The following is a 24,440-nucleotide window of genomic DNA, read 5'->3' as shown; positions in this document are numbered from 1 at the left end:
TAGTATAGAGAACATTATAAACAAAAGTTTAAATCTAAGAGCTATTCAATCTGTGTCCAATACATTCTCTGCCAGTACTTCAAATCTTTACTTACTTTACGTGATGAAGGTGGCGAACTTTGCTGCTCTACGATTTCTAGATCTAGGTCAGGGTTTGTGTTTACTGAAGGCAATTCTCGTATATTCTGAAAGCAAAGTGTAGTTACAATAGTACGAAACAAATAAATTACGTTTTGAACCAAACAAACGAGATACTCAAAAGTTTGAACCATTCCCATCAAATGTATGAATTTTTTGTTTACGAAATGGTCTGACCAGTTGACCAAACGGCAAACCGCCAAAGTAAAACAAAATTAACATTACATTTTATTTATATTTCACTTTTTAATATCTTTTTATAGTGTCTGTAAAAACCTCTACTTTTGAATAGTATTGCTGGAGAATGCTATGTCATGTGTGACACAAAGTCTGTAGATGCAACACAATTGTCAACTATATCTCGACCAGTCTGGTAGAAGCTATACAACACATTTCCAATATGTATTTTATTTATTTACCTCTGTATAGCAAATCTTTAATGATAGAGCAGGTTTTCGTAGCTTTGGCAATATTTCCATTATCATCACCTCGTTCCTATCTCGTTTATGGGCATATAGGAGGAGGGGGGGTTCAGGGAAACGGTTTCGATGCTGAATTTAGGCGCTCAGCAAACATAACCCAGCTCGTGTGGGTAATGAAACTCAAACTTTCTTTTAGGCAGATAAGAATGGGGGGGGGGAGGGGATGGCGCAGTGACGGTTATATGGGAGAAGGTTTATGTGCTGCCTTTAGGCACGCAGCAAAAATAACTCAGATCGGTAATTGAACCCTATTGATAGGCAGCTAAGCGGCTTATATGTTCAGCCAAATATACCTACGACCTAGCCGAGACAAAGTGGACAGGACTGAGGAAATAAGGACAGGACTAAGTGAAGTTGGACAGGACTGAGGAAATAAGGACAGGAGTAAGGGAAGTTGGACAGGAATGAGGGAACTCGGGTTTGATTGTGTCTAAATTGGCAGGTTTAAAGCAAAGAAAAGTAAACAGCAGTGACTAAACGTGAACAGAAATAAGGGAAAGTCGACAGGAATAAGGACAATTAAAGAGATGGTCCAAAAGAAGGTATTGAACAAAATCGGTGCATTAGGCAATCGAATTTACATTTTAGGCGTTGAGATGTTTCTAGTTACACGTTACAGAGTCTCATTTGAAGCAGATGAGTGGGGCATTTTTTGTGAAGAGATCTGATAGGCTAGTAATAGGGTACCTTAAGTGCGGCTTTGGCTTTATGAGAACAAGGCTTAACCTTTAGAAAGTACTTTACTCCTGGCATGCCACCTGCTATTTACGTTCTTTTAAATCATAGTTACACTCCGATGACTTACAGTTATCTCATCCATGACATCGGAATCATTGACTTCATCTTTCACGAGTCCGGGAATATCTTGCTGCCAATGTTTTAGAATAAATGCAATGTGTGAGCCAGTTATGTTAAGTGATTAAATGTTCACGTTTTCATTTAATGTAATAAATTTGTTGTTTGATATTTCTGTAAAACTGAGACATTATTTGAAGTAAATAAATTGAAATAAAACTTCCAGGATGTGTGAATTAAGTAAAATTATCAGGGAAGTTAGAGAAAAAACATATTCACCTCATTCTAACTTTGTTCTAAAACTTCACTTTATGTGTAGTAATAACAAAAACAAAAAAACAAAACATAATAACTACTTAAAAAAAACAATGCTTATGCGAAGTGTAGTTGTATTGATTAGTTTGGATCAGTCATTTTATTAATTTCTTAAGATCTAGGCCAACAACAATACATTTCTGCTATTGGATATATTTAACATATTACTTTTTGTTTAGCGCTATTTCATGCTTTCAACTTTCATTTCTCTGGACCAGAGGAAAAACAGGGGGGAGGAGGAGAAAGAGAAAAATATCTGGGAGAAATTTACAATAACATTTGTTTTAAGCATTATCAAAACAATATATACAAATTAAGCTGACATTTTAAGCACTCTGCTATTGTGCTGCGAATGAAATTAGAAAACTGTATAGTTATTTTTTTAGAAGACTAATTCAGCTTATACCACCACCTCAGTCAAGTACAATTTCTTTCTCTTGTTCGAGATACCAAACAAAATAATTAATTACCAATAGTTATTTAACTAATTATTTAATTTTTTTTTAAATTTTTGTCTCGACTCTTGACAGATCAAAGAAATAGTTATGTGCAATTTCAACTTGATCCGAGATTGGATGTCGGAGAACAAACAAGTACAAACTTTTATCAGACAGTGTGAGTTGATATACAAAGTTACCACTGCAGCATAAGGACTCTATAAGAGCACAAGCTATTGTACATTATTGCCGAGTACCTTAGACTAGAGAGATGTATTCAAAGCTTATCGGTAGTGTTACTTGAGATCAGAAGGCTACTTGTCAGTTAGCAGGTTAGCACGCTGATTGGTTGATCAAAATAACAACTAACGGGCAACGATTCTACCTTTGACCTCCATCACACCTCTAACCGACCCTATATAGTCATTTCAACCCTAGATTTTATCTAAAACTTGTTCAAATTAATACCAGTAAATCACCCACTTACTTATTATATTTTATATTAAAATAATGAATGCCTTATATAATATATAATATAATGTTTCATTACCGTGGATGCCATTGAGTATGTTCCAACCTGTAAACAAATGTTTATAAAGTTTTAAAGAATATAATTTGTGAAAATAAAATAATATGATAATGAACTCCCGTATTATGACGTCATCCCAAATAGAGCCCTTCATGGTGGCTAGGATTCATTGTTAATAGAATCCGATAAATGCACAGAACTTGAAAAAAATTAATTCACTATACAGTGAAAGCCAAGATTTATTACAATGTTGACCAGAGAGAAGTCATGTGATACTTTTGAAACTTTGAAAGCATCGACAGAAATTTCTATTTAAAAAAAATACTAACCTTTATCAACTGATGCCTGAGAAATATCCTAAAAATACACTGGTATGACAAAGTAGAAAACACCAAACTGTGGGAGATGAGTGGACAGAAAAATATAGAAGTGCAGATCTTAGAGAGGAAGTGGAGATAGATTGGTCACACCCTTAGAAAAGATTCCAGCAACAGAGCTAGGCAGGCCTTAGAGTGGAACCCCCAGGGAACAAGACGCAGAGAAATATCCAAAAAGAACATGGCGCGCAGTGTACTTGAAGAAGCAGAGGAGACCGGGAAGAGCTGGGAAACCATCAAAAAACTAGCAAGAGACCGAGGAGAGTGGCGTGTTTTTGTCGAGGCCCTATGTTCCATGAGGAACTAGCAAGAGACCGTGGAGAGTGGCGTGTTTTTGTCGAGGCCCTATGTTCCATGAGGAACTAGCAAGAGACCGTGGAGAGTGGCGTGTTTTTGTCGAGGCCCTATGTTCCATGAGGAACTAGCAAGAGACCGTGGAGAGTGGCGTGTTTTTGTCGAGGCCTTATGTTCCATGAGGAACTAGCAAGAGACCGTGGAGAGTGGAGTGTTTTTGTCGAGGCCCTATGTTCCATGAGGAACTAGAAAGAGACCGTGGAGAGTGGCGTGTTTTTGTCGAGGCCCTATGTTCCTTGAGGAACTAGCAAGAGACCGTGGAGAGTGGCGTGTTTTTGTCGAGGCCCTATGTTCCATGAGGAACTAGCAAGAGACCGTGGAGAGTGGCGTGTTTTTGTCGAGGCCCTATGTTCCATGAGGAACTCAAAGGAGCGATGATGATGATGATGAGGGAAAGTGGACAGGACTAAGGGAAAGTGGACAGGACTAAAGAAAAGTGGACAAAACTGAGAGAAAGTGGACAAGACTGAGAGAAAGTAAACAGGACTGATGGAAAGTGAAGAGATGATCCAAAAGAAGGTATTGAACAACATTGACGCTATTAAAACAAATGTGCTTTGAGCGACGCCTCAGAGAAGGCGATGAGATGTTTCTACTTACATGTTACTGAGTCTTATTTGAGGCAAGGGAGTGGGGCGTTTTTTGGGGGGGCAGGTGGTTAAATAATGCAAGGTAAGAATGACGAATAAGGTACCTTAAGGGCGGCATGGGTTTTATAAGTACAAGGCTTAACCTTTAGAAAGTACTTTACTCCTGACATGCCACCTGCTATTTACGTTCTTTTAAATCATAGTTACACTCCATTTACTTACAGTTACCTCATCCATGACATCCGCATCATTGACTTCATCTTCCACGAGTCCAGGAATATCTGGCTGCCAATAGTATAGAATATATGTTTTGTATACCAACCAGTTATGTTAAATGATTAAATGTTTGCGTATTCATTAAATGTAACAAATCTGGTTTTTCTGTAAAACTGCGACATAATTTAAAAAAAACAAAATGAAATAAAACCTCCTTAATGTGTCAAGTATTTTTAATTACGTAACATTGTCTATTAGGAGAGTTAGAGATCAAACAATTGTCTCCATTTATCTTAGTTTAACATTGTTCTAAGACTTCACGTTATTTGGAGTTATAAAAAAACAAAACACATACAAATACTTAAAAAAAACACAAAGCTTATACAAGGTGTAGTTGTATCAATGAGTTTGGATCAGTCATGGTTATTTAATTCTTATTATATCTAGACTAACAAGAATACATTTCTGCTATAAGATATATTTGTACCTATTGCTTTGATTTAGCGCTGTCTCATGCTTTTATCTTTCACTTTTCTGAACCAGATGGAAAAATAAAGGGGTATGAAGAAGAAAGAAAATGATACGTGGGTGCAGGGCCGGTCCTAGCAATTGCGGAGCCCTATGCGAAACGGATTGCGGGGCCCAGTCTGAGTAGGGATAAGCATAAGGCCAAAATTAGATTTTGTATTAGAAAAAACATTCGTCTTTACAGTGCCGTTTTTTTATCGCGCGTAAAATTGCCCCCCCCCCCACACAAAATGAAGCTTTTCTTTATTTTTCACGATATTTGTATGAGTTTTCGGAAGACTTCCAGGACTTTTTGGTATATTTTGCAATTACAGGAGATTTCCAGGAGCCCCTGGAAATTCAGGAATCATCGTAAAACCTGCTATGAAAATAACATCAACTAACTGACTGCCTTTGACCTCCATCACACCGCCAATTAACCCTAGATTTCATCTAAGACTTGTTCAAATTTAAGCCTATTTACATATTATATTTCACATTAAAATAATGAATGCCTTATATAATATATAATATAATGTTTCATTACCGTGGATGCCATTGAGTATGTTCCAACCTGTAAAAAAAAATGTTTATAAAGTTTTAAAGAATATAATTTGTGAAAATAAAATAATATGATAATGAACTCCCGTATTATGACGTCATCCCAAATAGAGCCCTTCCTGGTGGCTAGGATTCATTGTTAATAGAATCCGATAAATGCACAGAACTTGAAAAAAATTAAATCCCTATACAGTGGAAGCCAAGATTTATTACAATAAGAAAAGTCATGTGATACTTTTGAAACAGACAGAAATATCTATTTTAGGAAAAGTTAAATTAATTAACTGTCACTCCAATTTCAATTCTCACATTTAGATTTGTTTTATAAATTCCTGACTCTTTAGTTCCAGTTGGTAATTAAAAAATATAATTATATTCTGAACTCGAGATATAATGTTGAAATATATCAAAACATCTAGAACTAGTTTGTTGGTTGTTGTTTTTTACGAAAGTTTTCCCCAATAGTCACTCAATAGTGTATGGTAGAGCTTCTAAATCTGTGGGTCACGACTTCTTTAGGGGTTACCTAAGACGATTGGAAATGTGGGCTTTCAGTTAGTCATGACCGGATTTTTTTTCTTTCTAACGAGTTGTGTCAAGCAGATTGGTAGCAAGTGTGGTCAACATTTTACACTCGGATTATAAACTAAAGAGAAATTATTGAAATGAAAAGAATTAGGAAAAGATCGTCAAGCGTCAATTGAAAGTGAAACGTTTTGCATGAACTGTCGCACTATAGGAGGTCTGGGTTATCGACACCTGGCTTTTCAAGCTGTTACATAACTATACAATATAAATATGGTAAACACGCAGTTAAAAAATAGAAAATCATAGATTTAAAAAAAGTTATTTTTTTCTTTATATTATAATTTAATTTAATATAAGCAACAATTTATTTTATATAAAATAAAATAAATATTTAATTAATGATGGTTATCTAATTCCAAATTTAAGTTTAATTAATATATACATGGTATGCACACCTAACCATATCATGTAAAGTGCTATTATATTGATAGTACCACAGGTACTTTTAATTTTGTACTGCGCGTGTATATATATAATAGAATGTGAAATAGTAACTGCAGAAAGGAAGGAATATAACATTGGCGTAGCGAGGATTTTTTTTTTGGAGGGGAGAGGAGTTGCCGGATGTCCCCCCCCCCGCGCAATATATATATATATGTGTGTGTGTGTGTGTGTGTGTGTGTGTGTGTGTACGTAATTAATCTTTATTACATTCCGACGCTTCCTTCTTTCGGGAGACGTTTATTGTACCCTAGAATAGTTTCTTCCTGGTTAAAGTGTAACGACTATAGGCATCCCGATCTTGCCACCCAGGGGATCTGGGGAAGCGCTGTGAGCGGGTTCGCGGCGGAGCTGTATTAAAAAACAAAAAAAAATAATGCATATTCTGAGGTATCTACAGTGCATTATCCTGCTATTACAAATTTTAGTTCAACAAACAAATTTGCTTTTCACTGCTCTTTATCAATCGAGCCCAGCGACTGGTAGAAATGTGTAACCCCTCTTGGCTACGCTCATGAAATTTGGTGATTGTATCATTAAAACCATCTGTTGGAAGTTTGAAAATAAAAACAATCTCAGGAGGTTTTTTAAAGAAACTCAAGACCCCTTTAGCTACGCTGATAGAATTTGTTGACTGTAGTTTGCTTTAGAATAATATTGAACAAGGGAGGGGGCTTAACTTCAAAACTCTCTGTAGGAGGGTTTAAACTCAAAACCATCTGAAGAGGGTTTCAAACTCAAAACTCTCTAGATGGGGGTTTAAACTTAAAGACTTCTAGAGGAGGGTTTAAACATAAAACCCCTTTAGCTACGCTCATAGAGTTTTGTGACTGAAGTTTGATTTAATTTTATATTGAAGAGGTGGTTTTTAGCTTGAAACTCCGTTGGAGGAGTGTTTTAAACTCAAAACCCTCTGGAGGAGGCTTTAATTTAAAACCCGTCTGGAGGATGGTTTTAAACTCAAAACGTATCTTGGCTACCCTTATAGAATGTGCAGACTGTTGTTTGCTCTACTCTTATATTGAAGAAGTGGTTTTATCATTTAAAAAATTTGGAGGGGGTTTTAAACTCACAATTCCCCTTGGCTACTGCCGTTTGCATTATTTTTTAATTTGGTAGAGGGGGGGGCCTGTAGAAGGATTTTAAAAACAAATTTCACTTGGCTGCACTAGAGCAAGTGATGGTTGAACACTAAAATTTCACTTGGCTGCACTAGAGCAAGTGATGGTTGAACACTAAAATTTCACTTGGCTGCACTAGAGCAAGTGATGGTTGAACACTAAAATTTCACTTGGCTGCACTAGAGCAAGTGATGGTTGAACACTAAAATCTGACGTAAAATAAACAACCTTAAAGCAAAAAATCAGCATAAAATCCTCTGGGGCGGGGGGAATTTCATTTCGGAAGGGAGTTTTGGGTTCAGCAATCATCATCTGCCCTATAGATCGCCAAGTCTGAAAGGGAAACCTTACTTGATGATGTCATCCAAGGGATTTCCTGCTGTATGAAATGCAGGACACATTGTTCCTGACTTCGGTGCTGTAGAAAGATCGAAAGTGCAATGAAGTAGAGGAGGTCCCCGGTCGAGCCTCAACGTGAACTGAAGGTGTGTGAGAGACATTTGAAGTTCATGGTTTGTTTAACCCCTTAAGATCGTCTTCTTTTTCAAATATGTCAAAGGAACGATTGTAAGGCACACAGTAATCGCTTATGGACATTGTTTGTCTTCTGACTAGAAAGAATAGAATTGCTTTGAAATGGCCACGTAGTGAATGTATTCAGCTTAAGAACGTGTCAAAGAGTTTGCACAGCCGCCATCGCTAAAATTGTATTTTAATTTATTGTATTTACAACGCCAACTTTTCAAATTGGGCTTCCTTCGCGCCGCGCAGATTTAGAATCGCTTATCTAGTCAATAAAATAGGGCAATAAACAGTGGTAATAAAAGTACCATACTGGCAAAAGACTACCTAATTCTAAATTCCCTAACCGTAAACACATTCCATGTTTAAATATAAAACTTAAATAGATAAGTCAGTGCGTACGATTTAGTGCACTACATGTCAATGTAAGGTATAAATACAGTTCATAATTTAATCATCAATATATCGCAGTGACTTTAATGTATAGGTAGTTTTATAATAACTGTTATAAGACGTTTTTCTTTGCGACATTTGGAGAGTATTAGTGTTAGTATACTGTCACCATAGGGATGATGAGGACCTAAAAGCTGACATCATTTGTTTCACATGGAGAGGGTTAAAAATAAGGAAAAACAATCATGTGAAGAATGGAAAGTTGTTTAACTTCGAACCCTACAAGGTAGTCCTTTTTTTTACAATACCTCTATGGACGTCACATCATGGATGGCTGGGGTGGAGGGTGGAACCTGGACCCTAATCTCAAAAACGACTCTAACGATTTTTATAGAAATTGGATCTAGACTTTAATATAGATTTAGGTCTAGATCCAACATTGTTTTTGAAAGGACTATCACGTCATTGATAACACTATTGGAAGTAGCGGGCTACAAAATGTTCCATTGTTGTTTTTTTTATCAACCATTCATGAGTTAAGAAGAAAAACCCAGTCGCTCTATAAGTTGTATAAAGGAAGTATGGTCTTTAAAAAAAAGTATCTTTAATGTTTTTATTGCTATATATATTTTATGAATAGTGTAAGCATGTTAAAAGCATTGTCTGTTCTCAATATCTATCGTGTAATCAATACATTTAAGAATGACAAGTTTACATATCCTGAATCAGACTTCCTGGTTTTAGAAGAAATGTGTGTTTCAACACAACAGATTGTGACTTGCTGATCCATTTATCTTTGCCTGTCAGCCAGAGGCGGCGTTAAGGACACATACAACAAGCATGGGGGAAACAATGGGAGATAGTAGCAGTACAATTTGGTTTGACAAGTTGGTAGACACAGACGATTTAATACTCGCCCCCCCAGTGCGATATAAATATGACGTGTTCATCAGGGACCGACATAAATATGACGTGTTCCTCAGTGGACATAAATATGACGTGTTCCTCAGTGGACATAAATATGACGTTCTCCTCAGGTGACATAAATGTGACGTTCTCATCAGGTGACATAAATATGACGTTCTCCTCATGTGACATAAATATGACGTTCTCCTCATGTGACATAAATATGACGTTCTCCTCAGGTGACATAAATATGACGTTCTCCTCAGGTGACATAAATATGACGTGTTTCTCAGACAACATAAATATGACGTTTTCCTCAGGCAACATAAATATGACGTTTTCCTCAGGCAACATAAATATGACGTTTTCCTCAGGCAACATAAATATGACGTTCTCCTCAGGTGACATAAATATGACGTGTTCCTCAGGCGACATAAATATGACGTTCTCCTCAGGTGACATAAATATGACGTTTTCCTCAGGCAACATAAATATGACGTGTTCCTCAGGTAACATAAATATGACGTTTTCCTCAGGCAACATAAATATGACGTGTTCCTCAGGTGACATAAATATGACGTTCTCCTCAGGTGACATAAATATGACGTGTTCCTCAGCTGACATAAATATGACGTTCTCCTCAGGTGACATAAATATGACGTGTTTCTCAGGCAACATAAATATGACGTTTTCCTCAGGCAACATAAATATGACGTGTTTCTCAGGTGACATAAATATGACGTTTTCCTCAGGTGACATAAATATGACGTTTTCCTCAGGTGACATAAATATGACGTTTTCCTCATGTGACATAAATATGACGTTTTCCTCAGATGACATAAATATGACGTGTTCCTCAGACGACATAAATATGACGTTTTCCTCAGGCAACATAAATATGACGTTTTCCTCAGGCAACATAAATATGACGTGTTCCTCAGGTGACATAAATATGACGTTTTCCTCAGTGGACATAAATTTGACGTGTTCCCCAGGCGACATAAATATGACGTGTTTCTCAGGCGACATAAATATGACGTTTTCCTTAGGCAACATAAATATGACGTTCTCCTCAGGTGACATAAATATGACGTGTTCCTCAGGCAACATAAATATGACGTTTTCCTCAGGTGACATAAATATGACGTGTTCCTCAGGCGACATAAATATGACGTTTTCCTCAGGCAACATAAATATGACGTTTTCCTCAGGCAACATAATATGACGTTTTCCTCAGGTGACATAAATATGACGTTTTCCTCAGGTGACATAAATATGACGTTTTCCTCAGGTGACATAAATATGACGTTTTCCTCAGGTGACATAAACATGACGTATTCCTCATGTGACATAAATATGACGTTCTCCTCAGGTGACATAATTATTACGTTTTCCTCAGGCAACATAAATATGACGTTTTACTCAGGCAACATAAATATGACGTTTTCCTCAGGTGACATAAATATGACGTTTCCCTTAGGTGACATAAATAAGACGTTTTCCTCAGGCAACATAAATATGACGTTTTCCTCAGACAACATAAATATGACGTTTTCCTCAGGCAACATAATATGACGTTTTCCTCAGGTGACATAAATATGACGTTTTCCTCAGGTGACATAAATATGACGTTTTCCTTAGGTGACATAAATATGACGTGTTTCTCAAGTATTAACCATGCACTAGGAACTATTTCGGATATACATGCCTACAGAAATCTGACATCTTCGTCCTTTGAGATAAACACTAAAAACTGATCTCATTCTGACTACTCACTTATGCTCCTGTATTTGCTACGATTATAATTGATGACTTGCGGCGGGTATATTACAATGAACAGAGTAAATGATCATGATCTATATACAATTTCTCGATAACTTTGCTCAACAGTGTTACATGGTCTGGACTTGGATTTGTTAACTTGTTTGTTATTGTACGTTACAGCACAATCCTCACAAAAATCTCGAAATACAAAAACCATTCACAGTGGAACTTTTTCAACGTTCCTTAAACTTTCATAATAATTATCACCATTGTATTTTAGAGAGATGTGCATTATATCCACAATCATCTGACACACGCAGATTCAGAATTGCCTAATAATATATCCAACCAATGAAGCAACTCAGTGCTGAATATTTTTCTTGAGTTTAAAACAAAGTAATTAATCCAAATTTAATGACTTGAAATAAAACTTAGTATGATAGTGTTTCTCACATTCCCGGGGTGGCGACTCCCTAGATAACAACAATTTCATTCGTGCTCCCTTTAGAAGCTGGAGCAATGTTAGCTTACACAGTGAGGTCAGTGAGTGGGGTTTTTTTTTGTTCTTTTTTTAGAATGTAATAAAAAAGAAAAGAAACTTTGTCACAATTTTTAGGTTTTATTTTTAGCCTATATTAATTGAACACTGTGTATAGAATCCAAATTAAGGTCATGAAAGTTCACGGTAATTTTTAAGCGTTGTAAAAAAAGTACTTCCTGGAGGTAGAGTTGAATTTACGGCAGATTTCCGGTCAAGTCTGGGGTCTAAACATTTTTTCGCCGCCCCCCCCCCCCCACTGTTGTTGTATGGTTGTTGGCTTGTAGCTCAAGACAGCTAATGCAACTGAACCGATGTAGGCGTTTTATATTTTTTAATAACTAAACTTTAAGTAACTTGACCAAATGTTTTGTGAACAAAAACTCAATACAATTGTTATTATTTACGATTTAACTTGAGATAAAATATAGATCTAATTGTAATGAAATAAACTGATATTTAAACAAAATCTATCTCACAGTAAAAAAAAAGGCTTTACTCTATCATAACCACCAATCAATAGCTTAAACTCTTCTTACCGCCGCCTAGGAAACACACACACCCCTTTTTGTCAGGACGTTGCGCCCTCCCACCCCCTCCACACCAGTGAATATATTTTCAAATTGACTTTTTAATTACCAGTAATAGATCTACTTACAGTGCGGGCTATTGGACTTAAAACAAATATTACAAACAACACACGAAAATTCAAGGCCAGAAAAAACCCGTGAGAATCCATCGTAGCCTACGCTGCTCTATTTTTTTGTTTCTAGTTTTTGAAATAATTTCTCATGTACGAATATCGTTTATATTTTCAATGGTAATGGAAAAATTAGAATTTATATAAAATATTAATGGAATAATTATAATTTATATAAAATTTTTAAGTAATTTTTTTTATTTAGCTAATTTTTTAAAAAGTAACATTGGAAAGTTCAAGTCGGCCGCCTGCGTGCAATGCACACATTGCACAATAGATAGCGGCGGCCCTGGTCCTAGCCCAACCCTTGACCTGGCTTCTTGCTCAAAGTCTACATTTATTCTACTATTTTGTATACTCCTATGTTGAAACGTCATGTCTTTGTGATCATTCCTTTCAATCTCTCTCTCTCTCTCTTTTTCTGTCTGTCTGTCTGTCTGTCTGTCTGTCTCTCTCTCTCTCTCTCTCTCTCTCTCTCTCTCTATATATATATATATATATATATATATATATATATATCTAAGATATATAGATATATATATAAGTATGTATGTCTTTGAGTCCGGAGATTAATGAGGAATGCAGTATTTTCCGTGGATACGCAGCCCCAGCTGTGACCTATATATTTTACCACATCCAGGGCAAGCATAACCATTGTCCGCCGGTGGTCGATTGAGATTTTCTTTTCGCCGTCTGCGTCTGTCCTCGACACCGGATTTTCTTTTGGTCTCAAATGTGTATCCCGCGGCCTTTAGTGAGTGACTTTCAGCTGCCTCGTTCTGAAGCCGCATGCAACCAGGTGCTCTCTTCTATGTTGCGGTCTAAGATGGTCTTTAAAGTGTTTCCGGGGGGCACCTCTGTTACGTGGACCACCTATTAGCTCACAAAAAAAAAGACTGCTTTTGGCATACGTTTGTCTCCCATACGGGATACGTGCCCTGCAAAGCGTAACTGTCGGACCATAAGAAGTCCCTCTATACTGTCCATACCGGCGTTCGCAAGGGCAGGACATCGCTGTTTGTAGTGCCGTCTTGCAACCGTATATATATGTCTATATTCAAATATTTCATACCCGGATTACAATTTATACTTAAACGGTCGGAGTTTTAAACCTTTTTGTAGTGGTTACCATTGCATTCACTTCCTGCATCATTAGATGTTTGGAAGGTGATTGCTTTGATCAAGTCTTTGGTTACCTATGCTTACTTCATTATCACGTGATCACACCTTGTGCACTGTCACTGGCTCCAGTAATCAAGACATCGTTCGAGTAATAGGTTATTAAAGGTATAGTCTTTAAATGCTCGTGAAATATATCCAATAACGGACGACCTTGGCGGGTCAAACACTACATTTTATGTAGATTGTGAGGAATTACTTGGCAACTTTATATTTTTCTTGACATAGTATTGTCAGTTGTAATACAAGATATTTATTTATAGATTCATGTCTGCCTGGTCGTACAGTACGCGGCTCTGAATCAATTAATCATTGGAATAGACAAGACATGAATCAATCAAAAAATTAAACAGTGTATTAATTACTGGCAATTAATTATTTTGTTTGATGCCAACAAGGAAAAATAACCCTTCAGAATTAACATATGTTTTTAAATTTATTAGATTATGTCCCCTCAGATAATTGTTAACGCTATTTTTCCCAAACGGATCATGTTGATACTTTAAACAATTATTTACTGTACCTTATGTGATAACCCGTTTTAGCTCACTCAAGGTATCACTCAGGTCCAAGCATTTAATTAATTTATTTAAACTCATTAAACATCAATTTTACTAATTTAGTAAATCAAGCGCTAAAAACACAGCCACCACCCCTCCAATCCGACCCCACCCTCTTTGGCACCGATGTCATTTTTTACTATTCCCCCTTGACACGTGCCACACTAGACTCTTGACAAGAGTACACTCCCTCTACCTATCTTGGCAAACATCCGTTGATTGCTTTGTATAGCCCTTCCGAGAGCGGCTGGTCACTTCAAAGAGCCCATTCAACTCAACACCTCGGGCGGCAATCTCCCCGATCGTCTAGCGCTAAGCCAGTATCAAGGTGTAATCAATTGCCTTGGGCACCTCCGATCACACCCCCCTTCCTTTTTCTCTGATCACCTGGGAAAATTTCCTGGACTTTTAATTCGCGCCTTCGCGCAATGTCTATTTCCCGGAAACTTTCGTCACGGTCAAGCGGGGATCTCTTTATCAAATAATGTCCGATAGTCCGCGCCACAATGAAAAAGTGATCAATCTAAAATATATTTTCCACTATTTACTAACTCATTGAATGGAATACTGATTGAAATGTTGTTTTTGAAAAAAGAATTTTGATACGAACTTCGTTTTAATTGTAAGTTTAAAAAGAAAAAAATACTAACTATTTTTATAGCACGCAGTTTTAACATGTCCTCATTATGCACTTGATAACAATCTAAATTAGACTAAAAAGAGTCCAGATTTTGTGGACTTTCATTAAATTATATTTAAACAATTTCAACAAAATGTTCATGTATAAGTATTAAGGAAATAGCTTAGCTTTTTATTGCTAAGAAGTGCAGATTTATTTATTATGTAAGCAGTAGTATCACATTAAGAAGTGAATCCGATGCGAACTAAGTGCACTATTACCCAGTAAGTAGTAGGCCTACTAATCCTGTTCATAATATTGGTCTAGCTCTAGATCTAGTAATTCAAGATTAAAAGTGAAAAGTCATACGAGCTCTAGCATAGTTCTAGATTCTATTTCTAGATTCTAGATCTAAATCTAGTCTAGATTCTAGTCTGGATTCTAGATTTAGTTCTATATCTTGATGTAGAGTCTATTTAGTCACCAAACCAAATAAAGCTGTTGGACCTGATGGTATTCCAGCCTGATTACTCAAAGAACTAAGCAATGAGCTAGCCCTAGTGTTCAAAATACTCTTTCAGGCATTGCTTAACCAGGGCAGAGTACCAAAAGGACTGGAAAGAAGCTAATGTCACCCCCCTATTTAAAAAAGGAGAAAAATCTGACCCAGGAAACTACAGACCAGTATCACTTACCAGCATCACATGTAAAATCCTAGAACACATAATATGTAGCAACATCATAAACCACTTAGACAAACATAATGTCCTCACACCATACCAACATGGCTTTAGGCGTTTAGGAAATATAGATCATGTGAAACACAACTAATAGTACTAATTGATGATTTTTCAAAAGGTTTAGATAATAGTGAACAAATAGATGCTATCTTACTAGATTTTTCAAGGCTTTTGACAAAGTTCACCACCATAGTTTACTTAAAAAATTAAAATATTTCGGCATTAGTGGTCCATTGCATCAGTGGATTAGAGATTTTCTGATAGAGAGAGAACAAACTGTAATAATAAATGGCTCTAAATCAACACCGATAACAGCGAACTCAGGTGTACCTCAAGGAACTGTCTTAGGTCCACTACTATTTTTAATTTACATAAATGATTTACCAAATTGCATTACTTCAGGAACAAAAGTCAGATTATTTGCTCTCGATTGCATAATATATAGAACAATAAAAACAACACAAGACACAGATATTTTACAAAGAGAATTAGATGAATTACAGAAATGAAAATCAAATTGGAGCATGTCTTTCCACCCAGAAAAATGTCAGCTGTTAAGAGTAACAAAAAAACTAAAACAAATTAATTCCACTTATCTTATTCATAGCAAACCAGTAACACAGACTAAAAACGCAAAATACCTAGGTGTTATAATAAATGAAAAACTGTCATGGAATCCACATATTGATGAAACTATAAAAAAAATCCAACTAAGCATTAGGGTTTATTAAAAGAAATTTCTATAAATCAAATAAGAACATAAAACTAAAATGTTATTTAACCTTGGTTTGGCCAATAATAGAATATGCATCCTCCGTTTGGGACCCCTCAACTCAAGACAACATTAAGAAACTGGAACAGACACAAAATAGAGCAGTGAGATTCATAACAAACGAATATTCACATCTGACTAGAGTAACACCTTTAGTAAAATCACTAAATTTAGAAAGCCTTCAGGACAGAAGACTCAAAAGTAAAGTAGCAATTATACATAAAACACTGAACCATAATCTTCAAATACAAAAACAAAATTTAATAAAATACTCTGAAAGACACAAAGATAAAGGCACATTCCTTGTCCCATATGCTAGGACAAATTTGTACAAATACTCCTTCTTCCATAGTGCTATTAGAGCGTGGAATGGGTTGCCTGAGCTAGCCAGGAAAACCAGTGACTTGGCAGAATTTAAGTCATTGGTTAATATGCAAGAATAAATGCATGACACGTAGGACGTAATCATCTTCTTTTTTGAAGTAACGTCTGTATTATATAAGATATAAGATAGATTTAGACCTAGTCTAGATTCTAGATCGAGATCTAATTCAGATGCTATAGTCTAGATCCAGATCTAGACTAGCCTAAATTTATTAATTTATATATTTTTCAAAAGGAGAAATCAGCTTTTCAACAGCTTATATAGTTGTTTTTTTTCGATCTAAACGTGACAAACCGACAGACAGCCGAAACAAAAAATAATAGCAGCTTTTCATATTACGAAAGCTGCTAAAAAAAATCAACCACCAAAAAAAAATGATAAGATACTTTTTTTTTTATGGAATTGTGCCGACTGCCCTACCACCCCTTTCTCAGTCAAAAGTTTTGGATCTACTAGTGGAAAAACATGATACAACTAACGAACTTAAAATACTCGGATTCTAAACAGTGTTGTTTAATTAAGTCAAATTAACTAATAGCCAAATATTCTACGTCCAGCAACACTATTAGTCTCGTCCTGACCTCGTACTGGACTGTTTGTCTCGTCCTGACCTCGTACTGGACTATTTGTCTCGACCTTAGCTCTTACTGGACTGTTTGTCTCGTCCTAGACTGTTTGTCTCGTACTGGACTGTTTGTCTCATACAGGACTGTTTGTCTCGTCCTGACCTCGTACTAGACTGTTTGCCTCGTACTGGACTGTTTGTCTCGTCCTGACATCGTACTGGACTATTTGTCTCGTACTGGACTGTTTGCCTCGTACTGACCTCGACTGGACTGTTTGTCTCGTACTGGACTGTTTGCCTCGTACTGACCTCGTACTGGACTGTTTGTATCGTACTGACCTCGTACTGGACTGTTTGCCTCGTACTGGCCTGTTTGTCTCGTCATGACATCGTACTAGACTGTTTGCCTCGTACTGGACTGTTTGTCTCCTACTGGACTCTTTGCTTCGTCCTGACCTCATCCTGGACTGTTTGTCTCGTACTGGACTGTTTGTCTCGTCCTGACCTCGTACTGGACTGTTTGTCTCATACAGGACTGTTTGCCTCGTACTGGACTGTTTGTCTCGTCCTGGACTGTTTGTCTCGTACTGGACTGTTTGTCTCATACAGGACTGTTTGTCTCGTCCTGACCTCGTACTAGACTGTTTGCCTCGTACTGGACTGTTTGTCTCGTCCTGACATCGTACTGGACTATTTGTCTCGTACTGGACTGTTTGCCTCGTACTGACCTCGACTGGACTGTTTGTTTTGTACTGGACTGTTTGCCTCGTACTGACCTCGTACTGGACTGTTTGTCTCGTACTGACCTCGTACTGGACTGTTTGCCTCGTACTGGCCTGTTTGTCTCGTCCTGACATCGTACTAGACTGTTTGCCTCGTACTGGACTGTTTGTCTCCTACTGGACTCTTTGCTTCGTCCTGACCTCGTCCTGGACTGTTTGTCTCGTCCTGGAATGTTTGTCTCGTACTGGACTGTTTGTCTCGTACTGGACTGTTTGTCTCGTACTTGACTAATTGTCTCGTACTGACCTCGTTCTGGACTGTTTGTCTCGTACTTGACTGTTTGTCTCGTACTGACCTCGTACTGGACTGTTTGTCTCACTCTTTATATTGGTTCTCCGAGGCCTTCTCGAAAATGACACAATCGCTACGGATTTGTTACCAGTTCTAAATGATCACATGACCAAGTCACGGGTGATATTTACATGCAGTATTTACACCAATACTTTTCTGTCGCGGTTGACCACTCACATTACGTCATCCTGAGTCACAGATGTCAGATGGTCACACGCACGACTACCCCTACACGCATGGCCAGACTGCTCCCTTTTTAAATCTGTCGTCCGTGACATAATCCATCTCACGACATGGGCAGTGGAGGTTTAGAGGTGCAGGTGGAGGTCTATCAGTGGGATAGTTAGCTTGACGGAGCCATCCACTTTGTAGTCTGCTGAAGTTGCTTTCTCCGCCTTCTATTCCTTTGGTTGATAGTTTTCATGTTCATTACCAGGTGATTCTCTCATTCTTGGCACGTAGAGAGTAATGAATGTCATGGCTATTGGTCTAACACAGTTCCTCACAAACTGTTCTCCTCGGAATTCTAGTGTTCCGAGAGGCCTGAATAGGTGTTTCACGAATTACTGGGATAATGAACTAGTAGGCCACCACGTGAATCGCTCTAAAAAGATAGGCAAAGTGTTCCGCTGAATACGCTGAATGTGCGAAGTTTTCCGTTCAGAAAAAAGTTTAGGAAACACTTTGGTCTAACACATTGCTACAGCAGGTTTTTAGAATTGATGCTTTGCAAATGAGTTGTAGACCTACAGAAGGTGAGGTTATCAAAGATGTCATTATCTTCAACCATGTCTAGTACGTCCAATGTGCAAATGTCCATCAACTGCCGTATTAGGTTTCATTGATCTTTCCAGACCACCATTCGGATCTCTTGCTGGTATTGACAGATGGACAGACGTCTGTTGGGTCAAGACCTTGTGGTTTCCAGGCACTTGAATTATGTATAACAATAAAATATACCAACAAACCCTGCCATTTTACAAAGAGAATTACATAAAATACACACAAGAGAGTTTCATTGGAACATGTCTTTCCACAATGAAATGCCAAGTATTTAGAGTTACAATTTTTTTTAAACTTCTTATCTTCTTAATGGTAAACGAGTAATAGCCAATAACGTCAAAACAACTGGGTGTCAAAATCAATAAATACTTATCTTCAAACTCTAGCATCAATAAAATAATTTTAAAATTAAGTTTCATTCCAAGAAATGTTTACAATCAAACAAGAGCATGAAACTGAAGCTATCTAACCTTGATTAGACCTCTGATTGGGCTCTCTCAACTTAAGAAAGCATAAAGAAACTAAAGAAGTAAAATTACTCAATTTTGGAGACCTCAGAAAATGAAAACGTTAATATATAAAACACTGAATCGTAATTTAGAAATAAAAACCAAAGCCTAATAAAACAAACAACAAGATTACAAAGAGAGTTTGTGTTACACAAACTCAGATGCGGCCCCCGTCGAAGTCGGATCCCTGTCGGATCTGCATATTCGCAAATAATATTCAAGAGGTGATTTAATTTTGATGGTCAAAAGTAATAATGTTTCAAAGATTCATTTGCCGTAGATTTAAATTTAAATAAAAGAAAAAAATAGTAGATTAGTTTTAGTATATTAAAACATTACAATATTGATCAAAACGTTTGGAAATGAAAATCTACACTTTTTTTACACTTTAAGTTTAGAAATTGAAATTCTACATCTTAATCTAGTCTATTTTAGTCTAAACTAGATCTAGAAATTCTAGATCTAGACTCTAAAATAATTTTAATTAGAATATAAATCCAGATCTAGATATACTGTAATAAAAATCTAGATATAGTTTAAAAAATCTAGATTAGATCTAAATCAAGATATCATTCCTTTTATAAACGCGAGTCACATAACGAGGCTTAATAAACATTACTATACCGAGTTCTTTTTTCATTTCATTTGAAGAATTAATTCCATATAACGTCAGAGGGGAAAAAAAAACACTACGTCACACGGCCTAGCTAGACTAAAAATCGCCTTCATCAATACGAGCCATTTATCGAGTGTTCATAGACTTTGGTGCACCGAGTGCGTTCTTTAAGCATTTCATTTAAAGAATTCATTCCATATGACGTCAAAGGAAAAAAAAACACTACGTCACACGGCCTAGCTAGAATGAAAATCGCCTTCATCATTACGAGCCATTTATCGAGTGTTCATAGACATTAATGCACCGAGTGCGTTCTTTTAGCATTTCTTTTAATGAATTCATTCCATATGACGTCAAAGGAAAAAAAACACTAAGTCACACGGCTTAGTTAGACTAAAATATGTTTTCATTAATACGAGCAATTTTTTGAGGGTTAATAGACATTGGTGCACTGAGTGCGTTCTTTTAACATTACATTTAAAGAGTCCATTCATATGACGTCAAAGAAAAAAAATTCCATTACCTCACAATAGACTAGTACCGGTACCATAAAAAAAGTGTCTTTATTTACACGAGATATTTAACGAGGGTTCATAGACATTGGTGCACTGATTTCTAATAGAATTTATTTAAAAAGGATCAAAGCCGCATTGTTTTTGCGTTTTGTCTGTCAGTCGGTCTGTCCGTCATCTTGATATAAAAAAACAACAACTAAAAGTTATTAAAAATTGATTAACCTTTATTTTACGTTTCAAAACATCGCAATAATTTTTAGGTATGAACACAATTGAAAAGTTTATATAATAGATTGTTCCGGATGTTTGTATAAATAGTAAAAGAAAAAGAGAATTTCAGATAAATGTAATACCGTTAATTAAATTTTTTTTGGATGGTCTCGCATAAAAATTAGATGTACTACAGCCATGTGGAGAGATTTTCATACCTTACTTTGGTGTTTGGATTCTGTTTTCCTTAAAAATCGGAACATAATATTAACGATAATTAGATTTTTTAATGTTTTAGGTAGAAAGTTAAATGTACTGTAAGAGAGTAGTGAGTTAAAATATTTTCATAAAAATCCGTAAAAACATTATTTCGTAAATGATAAATTATTTTTTTATTAATTAGTAGAGGGAGTTCAAACAATTATTTGGCGTTAGTAGATTTTTAAATAAATTCGGAAATTCTGGCGACGATTTGTAAGAAACAAAATCCGGAACTTTCTTTATCGATTACAAAACTTCTATGTTATGTTTTAGCAAGAAAATTAAATGTCTAAAAAGTAATTTTCAGTAATCAATTCTAGTAAATTACTTTTTTTCAAAGCCCTGAACAACCTATTGTCGATATTTTTAAAAATTAGTTTAAAGAGTAAAATACGGAACAATTTGATATTGATAACCAATTATAGTGACGCATTGTCAAATAATATAAGTGTAATATTAGTAAATTATGCGATTTCAATCATTAGGCATAATTCATGTTTTATAAAACAATATCCGGAACATTTTTACACTTAATGAAATATAAGTCAGTATAGAGATTTTGATTTAGCATTAATATGCTATTTACATAAAAGACGGAACAACATATTATTGATAATGTGTTTTTGCAACGTTTAAGCATGGAAATTGAATGTATTATAAATTAGAAGAGCAAACAAACATTTGTTGGGGTTGATTAGTTTTGCACAAAAGAATCCGGAACAATCAATTTTTAGATACTTAAAACTATTGAGATTTTACGGGAGGAACATTAAAGTGTAAATCAGATTTTCAATAGCTTTTAGAGTTCTAGTTTTTTTAATCTAATCGTGACGGACAGACCGACCAACAGACAAATAAATAATCTTCTTTTATTCGGATGGGGGCACTAAACAAAAAATAAATAAAATCTGATTTTTTAAAAAAGTTTAAGGAATTGGTTTAGCACCTCTCTATGTAGCGACGTTACGCTACTGCACGAAAATTGCTGCATAAAAAGTCCATTAAAAAAAATGTGCGTGATATTTACATACAGAATGCATTATTAGCCTTTATAAACAAACAGAAATGTTTTCTTTTAATTTTAGCAGCTAGTTGACCAGAAAAAAAACATCTTTAACTATTATTTATATTTGTTGTAAACATTTCCTGTACATATTTAAAATATATTTGACTTATTGATACTGAAAATACACGTAAATTGACAATTTTTGTTAGCATATTGTAATATTGCCTCCTTTACATTTACGTAATTGTTTTAGAATTGGTGTATTTTTATGAAAAAATCGCTTGCATAATTAATTTTATAAATTAAACGGTTTGCTTTTAGAAAACCAAAAGTAGCCGTTGCACCTAAACTTTTCAAGCCGCATTTAATGATGAAATAATATTTTTCATATCTCTTCTAGTTTTCGAGATCTGAGTGTGACAGACGGACAGACGGACATTTTGCACAAACCTAATAGCGGCTTTTTCCCCTTACGGGGGCCGCTAAAAAAAGACACAAAGCTAAAGCCACAAAGCTAAAGACACAAAGCTAAAGACACAAAGCTAAAGCCAGATTTCTTGCCTAATGACAGAAGCGGATACATGCTTCGTTGACTTGAACTTAGGAAGTTAATAATCATAAAGTAAAAGTCTGTCATGACCATGCAGAACTAGATTGACACGTGGTTATGCGTTGGAAGCATGTCTTCTTTGAAAGAACGAGTGTAATCTATAATATCAAAGTAGTTGGCCAGGCTCTCAAGTGGTTGGCCAGGCTCTCAAGTGGTTGGCCAGACTCTAAAGTGGTTGGCCAGACTCTAAAGTGGTAGACCAGGCTCTCAAGTGGTTGGCCAGACTCTAAAGTGGTTGACCAGGCTCTAAAGTGGTTGGCCAGGCTCTAAAGTGGTTGACCAGGCTCTCAAGTGGTAGACCAGGCTCTCAAGTGGTTGGCCAGACTCTAAAGTGGTTGTCCAGGCTCTAAAGTGGTTGGCTAGGCTCTCAAGTGGTTGGCCAGGCTCTCAAGTGGTTGACCAGACTCTAAAGTGGTAGACCAGGCTCTCAAGTGGTTGGCCAGACTCTAAAGTGGTTGTCCAGGCTCTAAAGTGGTTGGCCAGGCTCTCAAGTGGTTGGCCAGACTCTAAAGTGGTTGGCCAGACTCTAAAGTGGTAGACCAGGCTCTCAAGTGGTTGGCCAGACTCTAAAGTGGTTGACCAGACTCTAAAGTGGTTGGCCAGGCTCTAAAGTGGTTGACCAGGCTCTCAAGTGGTAGACCAGGCTCTCAAGTGGTTGGCCAGACTCTAAAGTGGTTGTCCAGGCTCTAAAGTGGTTGACCAGGCTCTCAAGTGGTTGACCAGACTCTAAAGTGGTTGACCAGACTCTAAAGTGATTGACCAGACTCTAAAGTGGTTGGCCAGACTCTAAAGTGGTTGACCAGACTCTAAAGTGATTGACCAGACTCTAAAGTGGTTGGCCAGACTCTAAAGTGGTTGACCAGGCTCTCAAGTGGTTGACCAGACTCTAAAGTGGTTGACCAGACTCTAAAGTGATTGACCAGACTCTAAAGTGGTTGACCAGACTCTAAAGTGATTGACCAGACTCTAAAGTGGTTGGCCAGACTCTAAAGTGGTTGACCAGACTCTAAAGTGGTTGGCCAGACTCTAAAGTGGTTGACCAGACTCTCAAGTGGTTGACCAGACTCTAAAGTGGTTGGCCACACTCTCAAGTGGTTGGCCAGACTCTAAAGTGGTTGGCGCTACTGTAAAGTGGTTGGCCAGACTCTCAAGTGGTTGGCCAGACTCTCAAGTGGTTGGCCAGACTCTAAAGTGGTTGGCCAGGCTCTCAAGTGGTTGGCCAGACTTTAGATAACATTTATTCCTACTTATTTAATGGAAGTAATGTTTTTGTTCTAATGATATCTACGCGCGATGAAAATATTTTGATGTGAAAATGTTTCAAGCTTGAAAGAAAGGATTAATGTCCAATCATTAAATGCACTAAGTTAAAAACTACTTACCCAAGGAAAAGTTCAGTTTAAAGATGTTTGGATAAAGACAACTTCTCTGGATACATGTCTCAATACAACGAATGAGGAACTCTATTGCATAGCGCTTTATAATACACTAAATGTTGCTCCATTGTTCGACTGATAAAATCAATAGACCTAGAGTAGGACGTGTGATTAAGCTGTATCTGCAAATAGAAATTAAGTCTATTTGTATTTGGAAAGCTGCGTACACATGTACGATAAGCTGTAGTACTGTGTACACATACCTCCAGGTGTAGTTAGTTAATATCAACTTTCTACATGTATAATGTAAAGCCAGCTGTTGTCGCTATGTGTATAATGTAAAGCCAGCTGTTGTCGCTATGTGTATAATGTAAATTCAGCTGTTC

General features: G+C 36.6%; 1 protein-coding gene across 9 annotated transcripts in view; it reads right to left on the bottom strand.

The window, feature by feature from the left end:
• Positions 1-24,197, bottom strand: part of LOC106060415 (transient receptor potential cation channel subfamily M member 2-like) — a 127,990-nt gene extending 103,793 nt beyond the window's left edge. For 4 of the 9 annotated variants that reach the window (XM_056003956.1, XM_056003962.1, XM_056003961.1 and 1 more), the window contains exons 1-6: positions 24,061-24,197; positions 5,288-5,314; positions 4,240-4,302; positions 2,718-2,744; positions 1,426-1,488; positions 96-185 (exon numbers count right to left, since the gene is read on the bottom strand). In XM_056003956.1, the coding sequence (XP_055859931.1) occupies positions 96-185; positions 1,426-1,488; positions 2,718-2,744; positions 4,240-4,302; positions 5,288-5,299 (255 nt within the window). In that variant the 5' untranslated portion in view covers positions 5,300-5,314; positions 24,061-24,197. The remainder of the gene's footprint in view (positions 1-95; positions 186-1,425; positions 1,489-2,717; positions 2,745-4,239; positions 4,303-5,287; positions 5,315-24,060) is intronic. The other 5 variants (XM_056003957.1, XM_056003959.1, XM_056003960.1 and 2 more) reach the window with 5 other exon arrangements.
• Positions 24,198-24,440: the final 243 nt, after the last annotated feature.

The sequence above is a fragment of the Biomphalaria glabrata genome, chromosome 11, assembly GCF_947242115.1.
Source record: "Biomphalaria glabrata chromosome 11, xgBioGlab47.1, whole genome shotgun sequence".
In the NCBI taxonomy this organism is placed as follows: Eukaryota; Metazoa; Mollusca; class Gastropoda; family Planorbidae; genus Biomphalaria; species Biomphalaria glabrata.
This window is presented reverse-complemented; position numbering and strand designations above follow the sequence as displayed.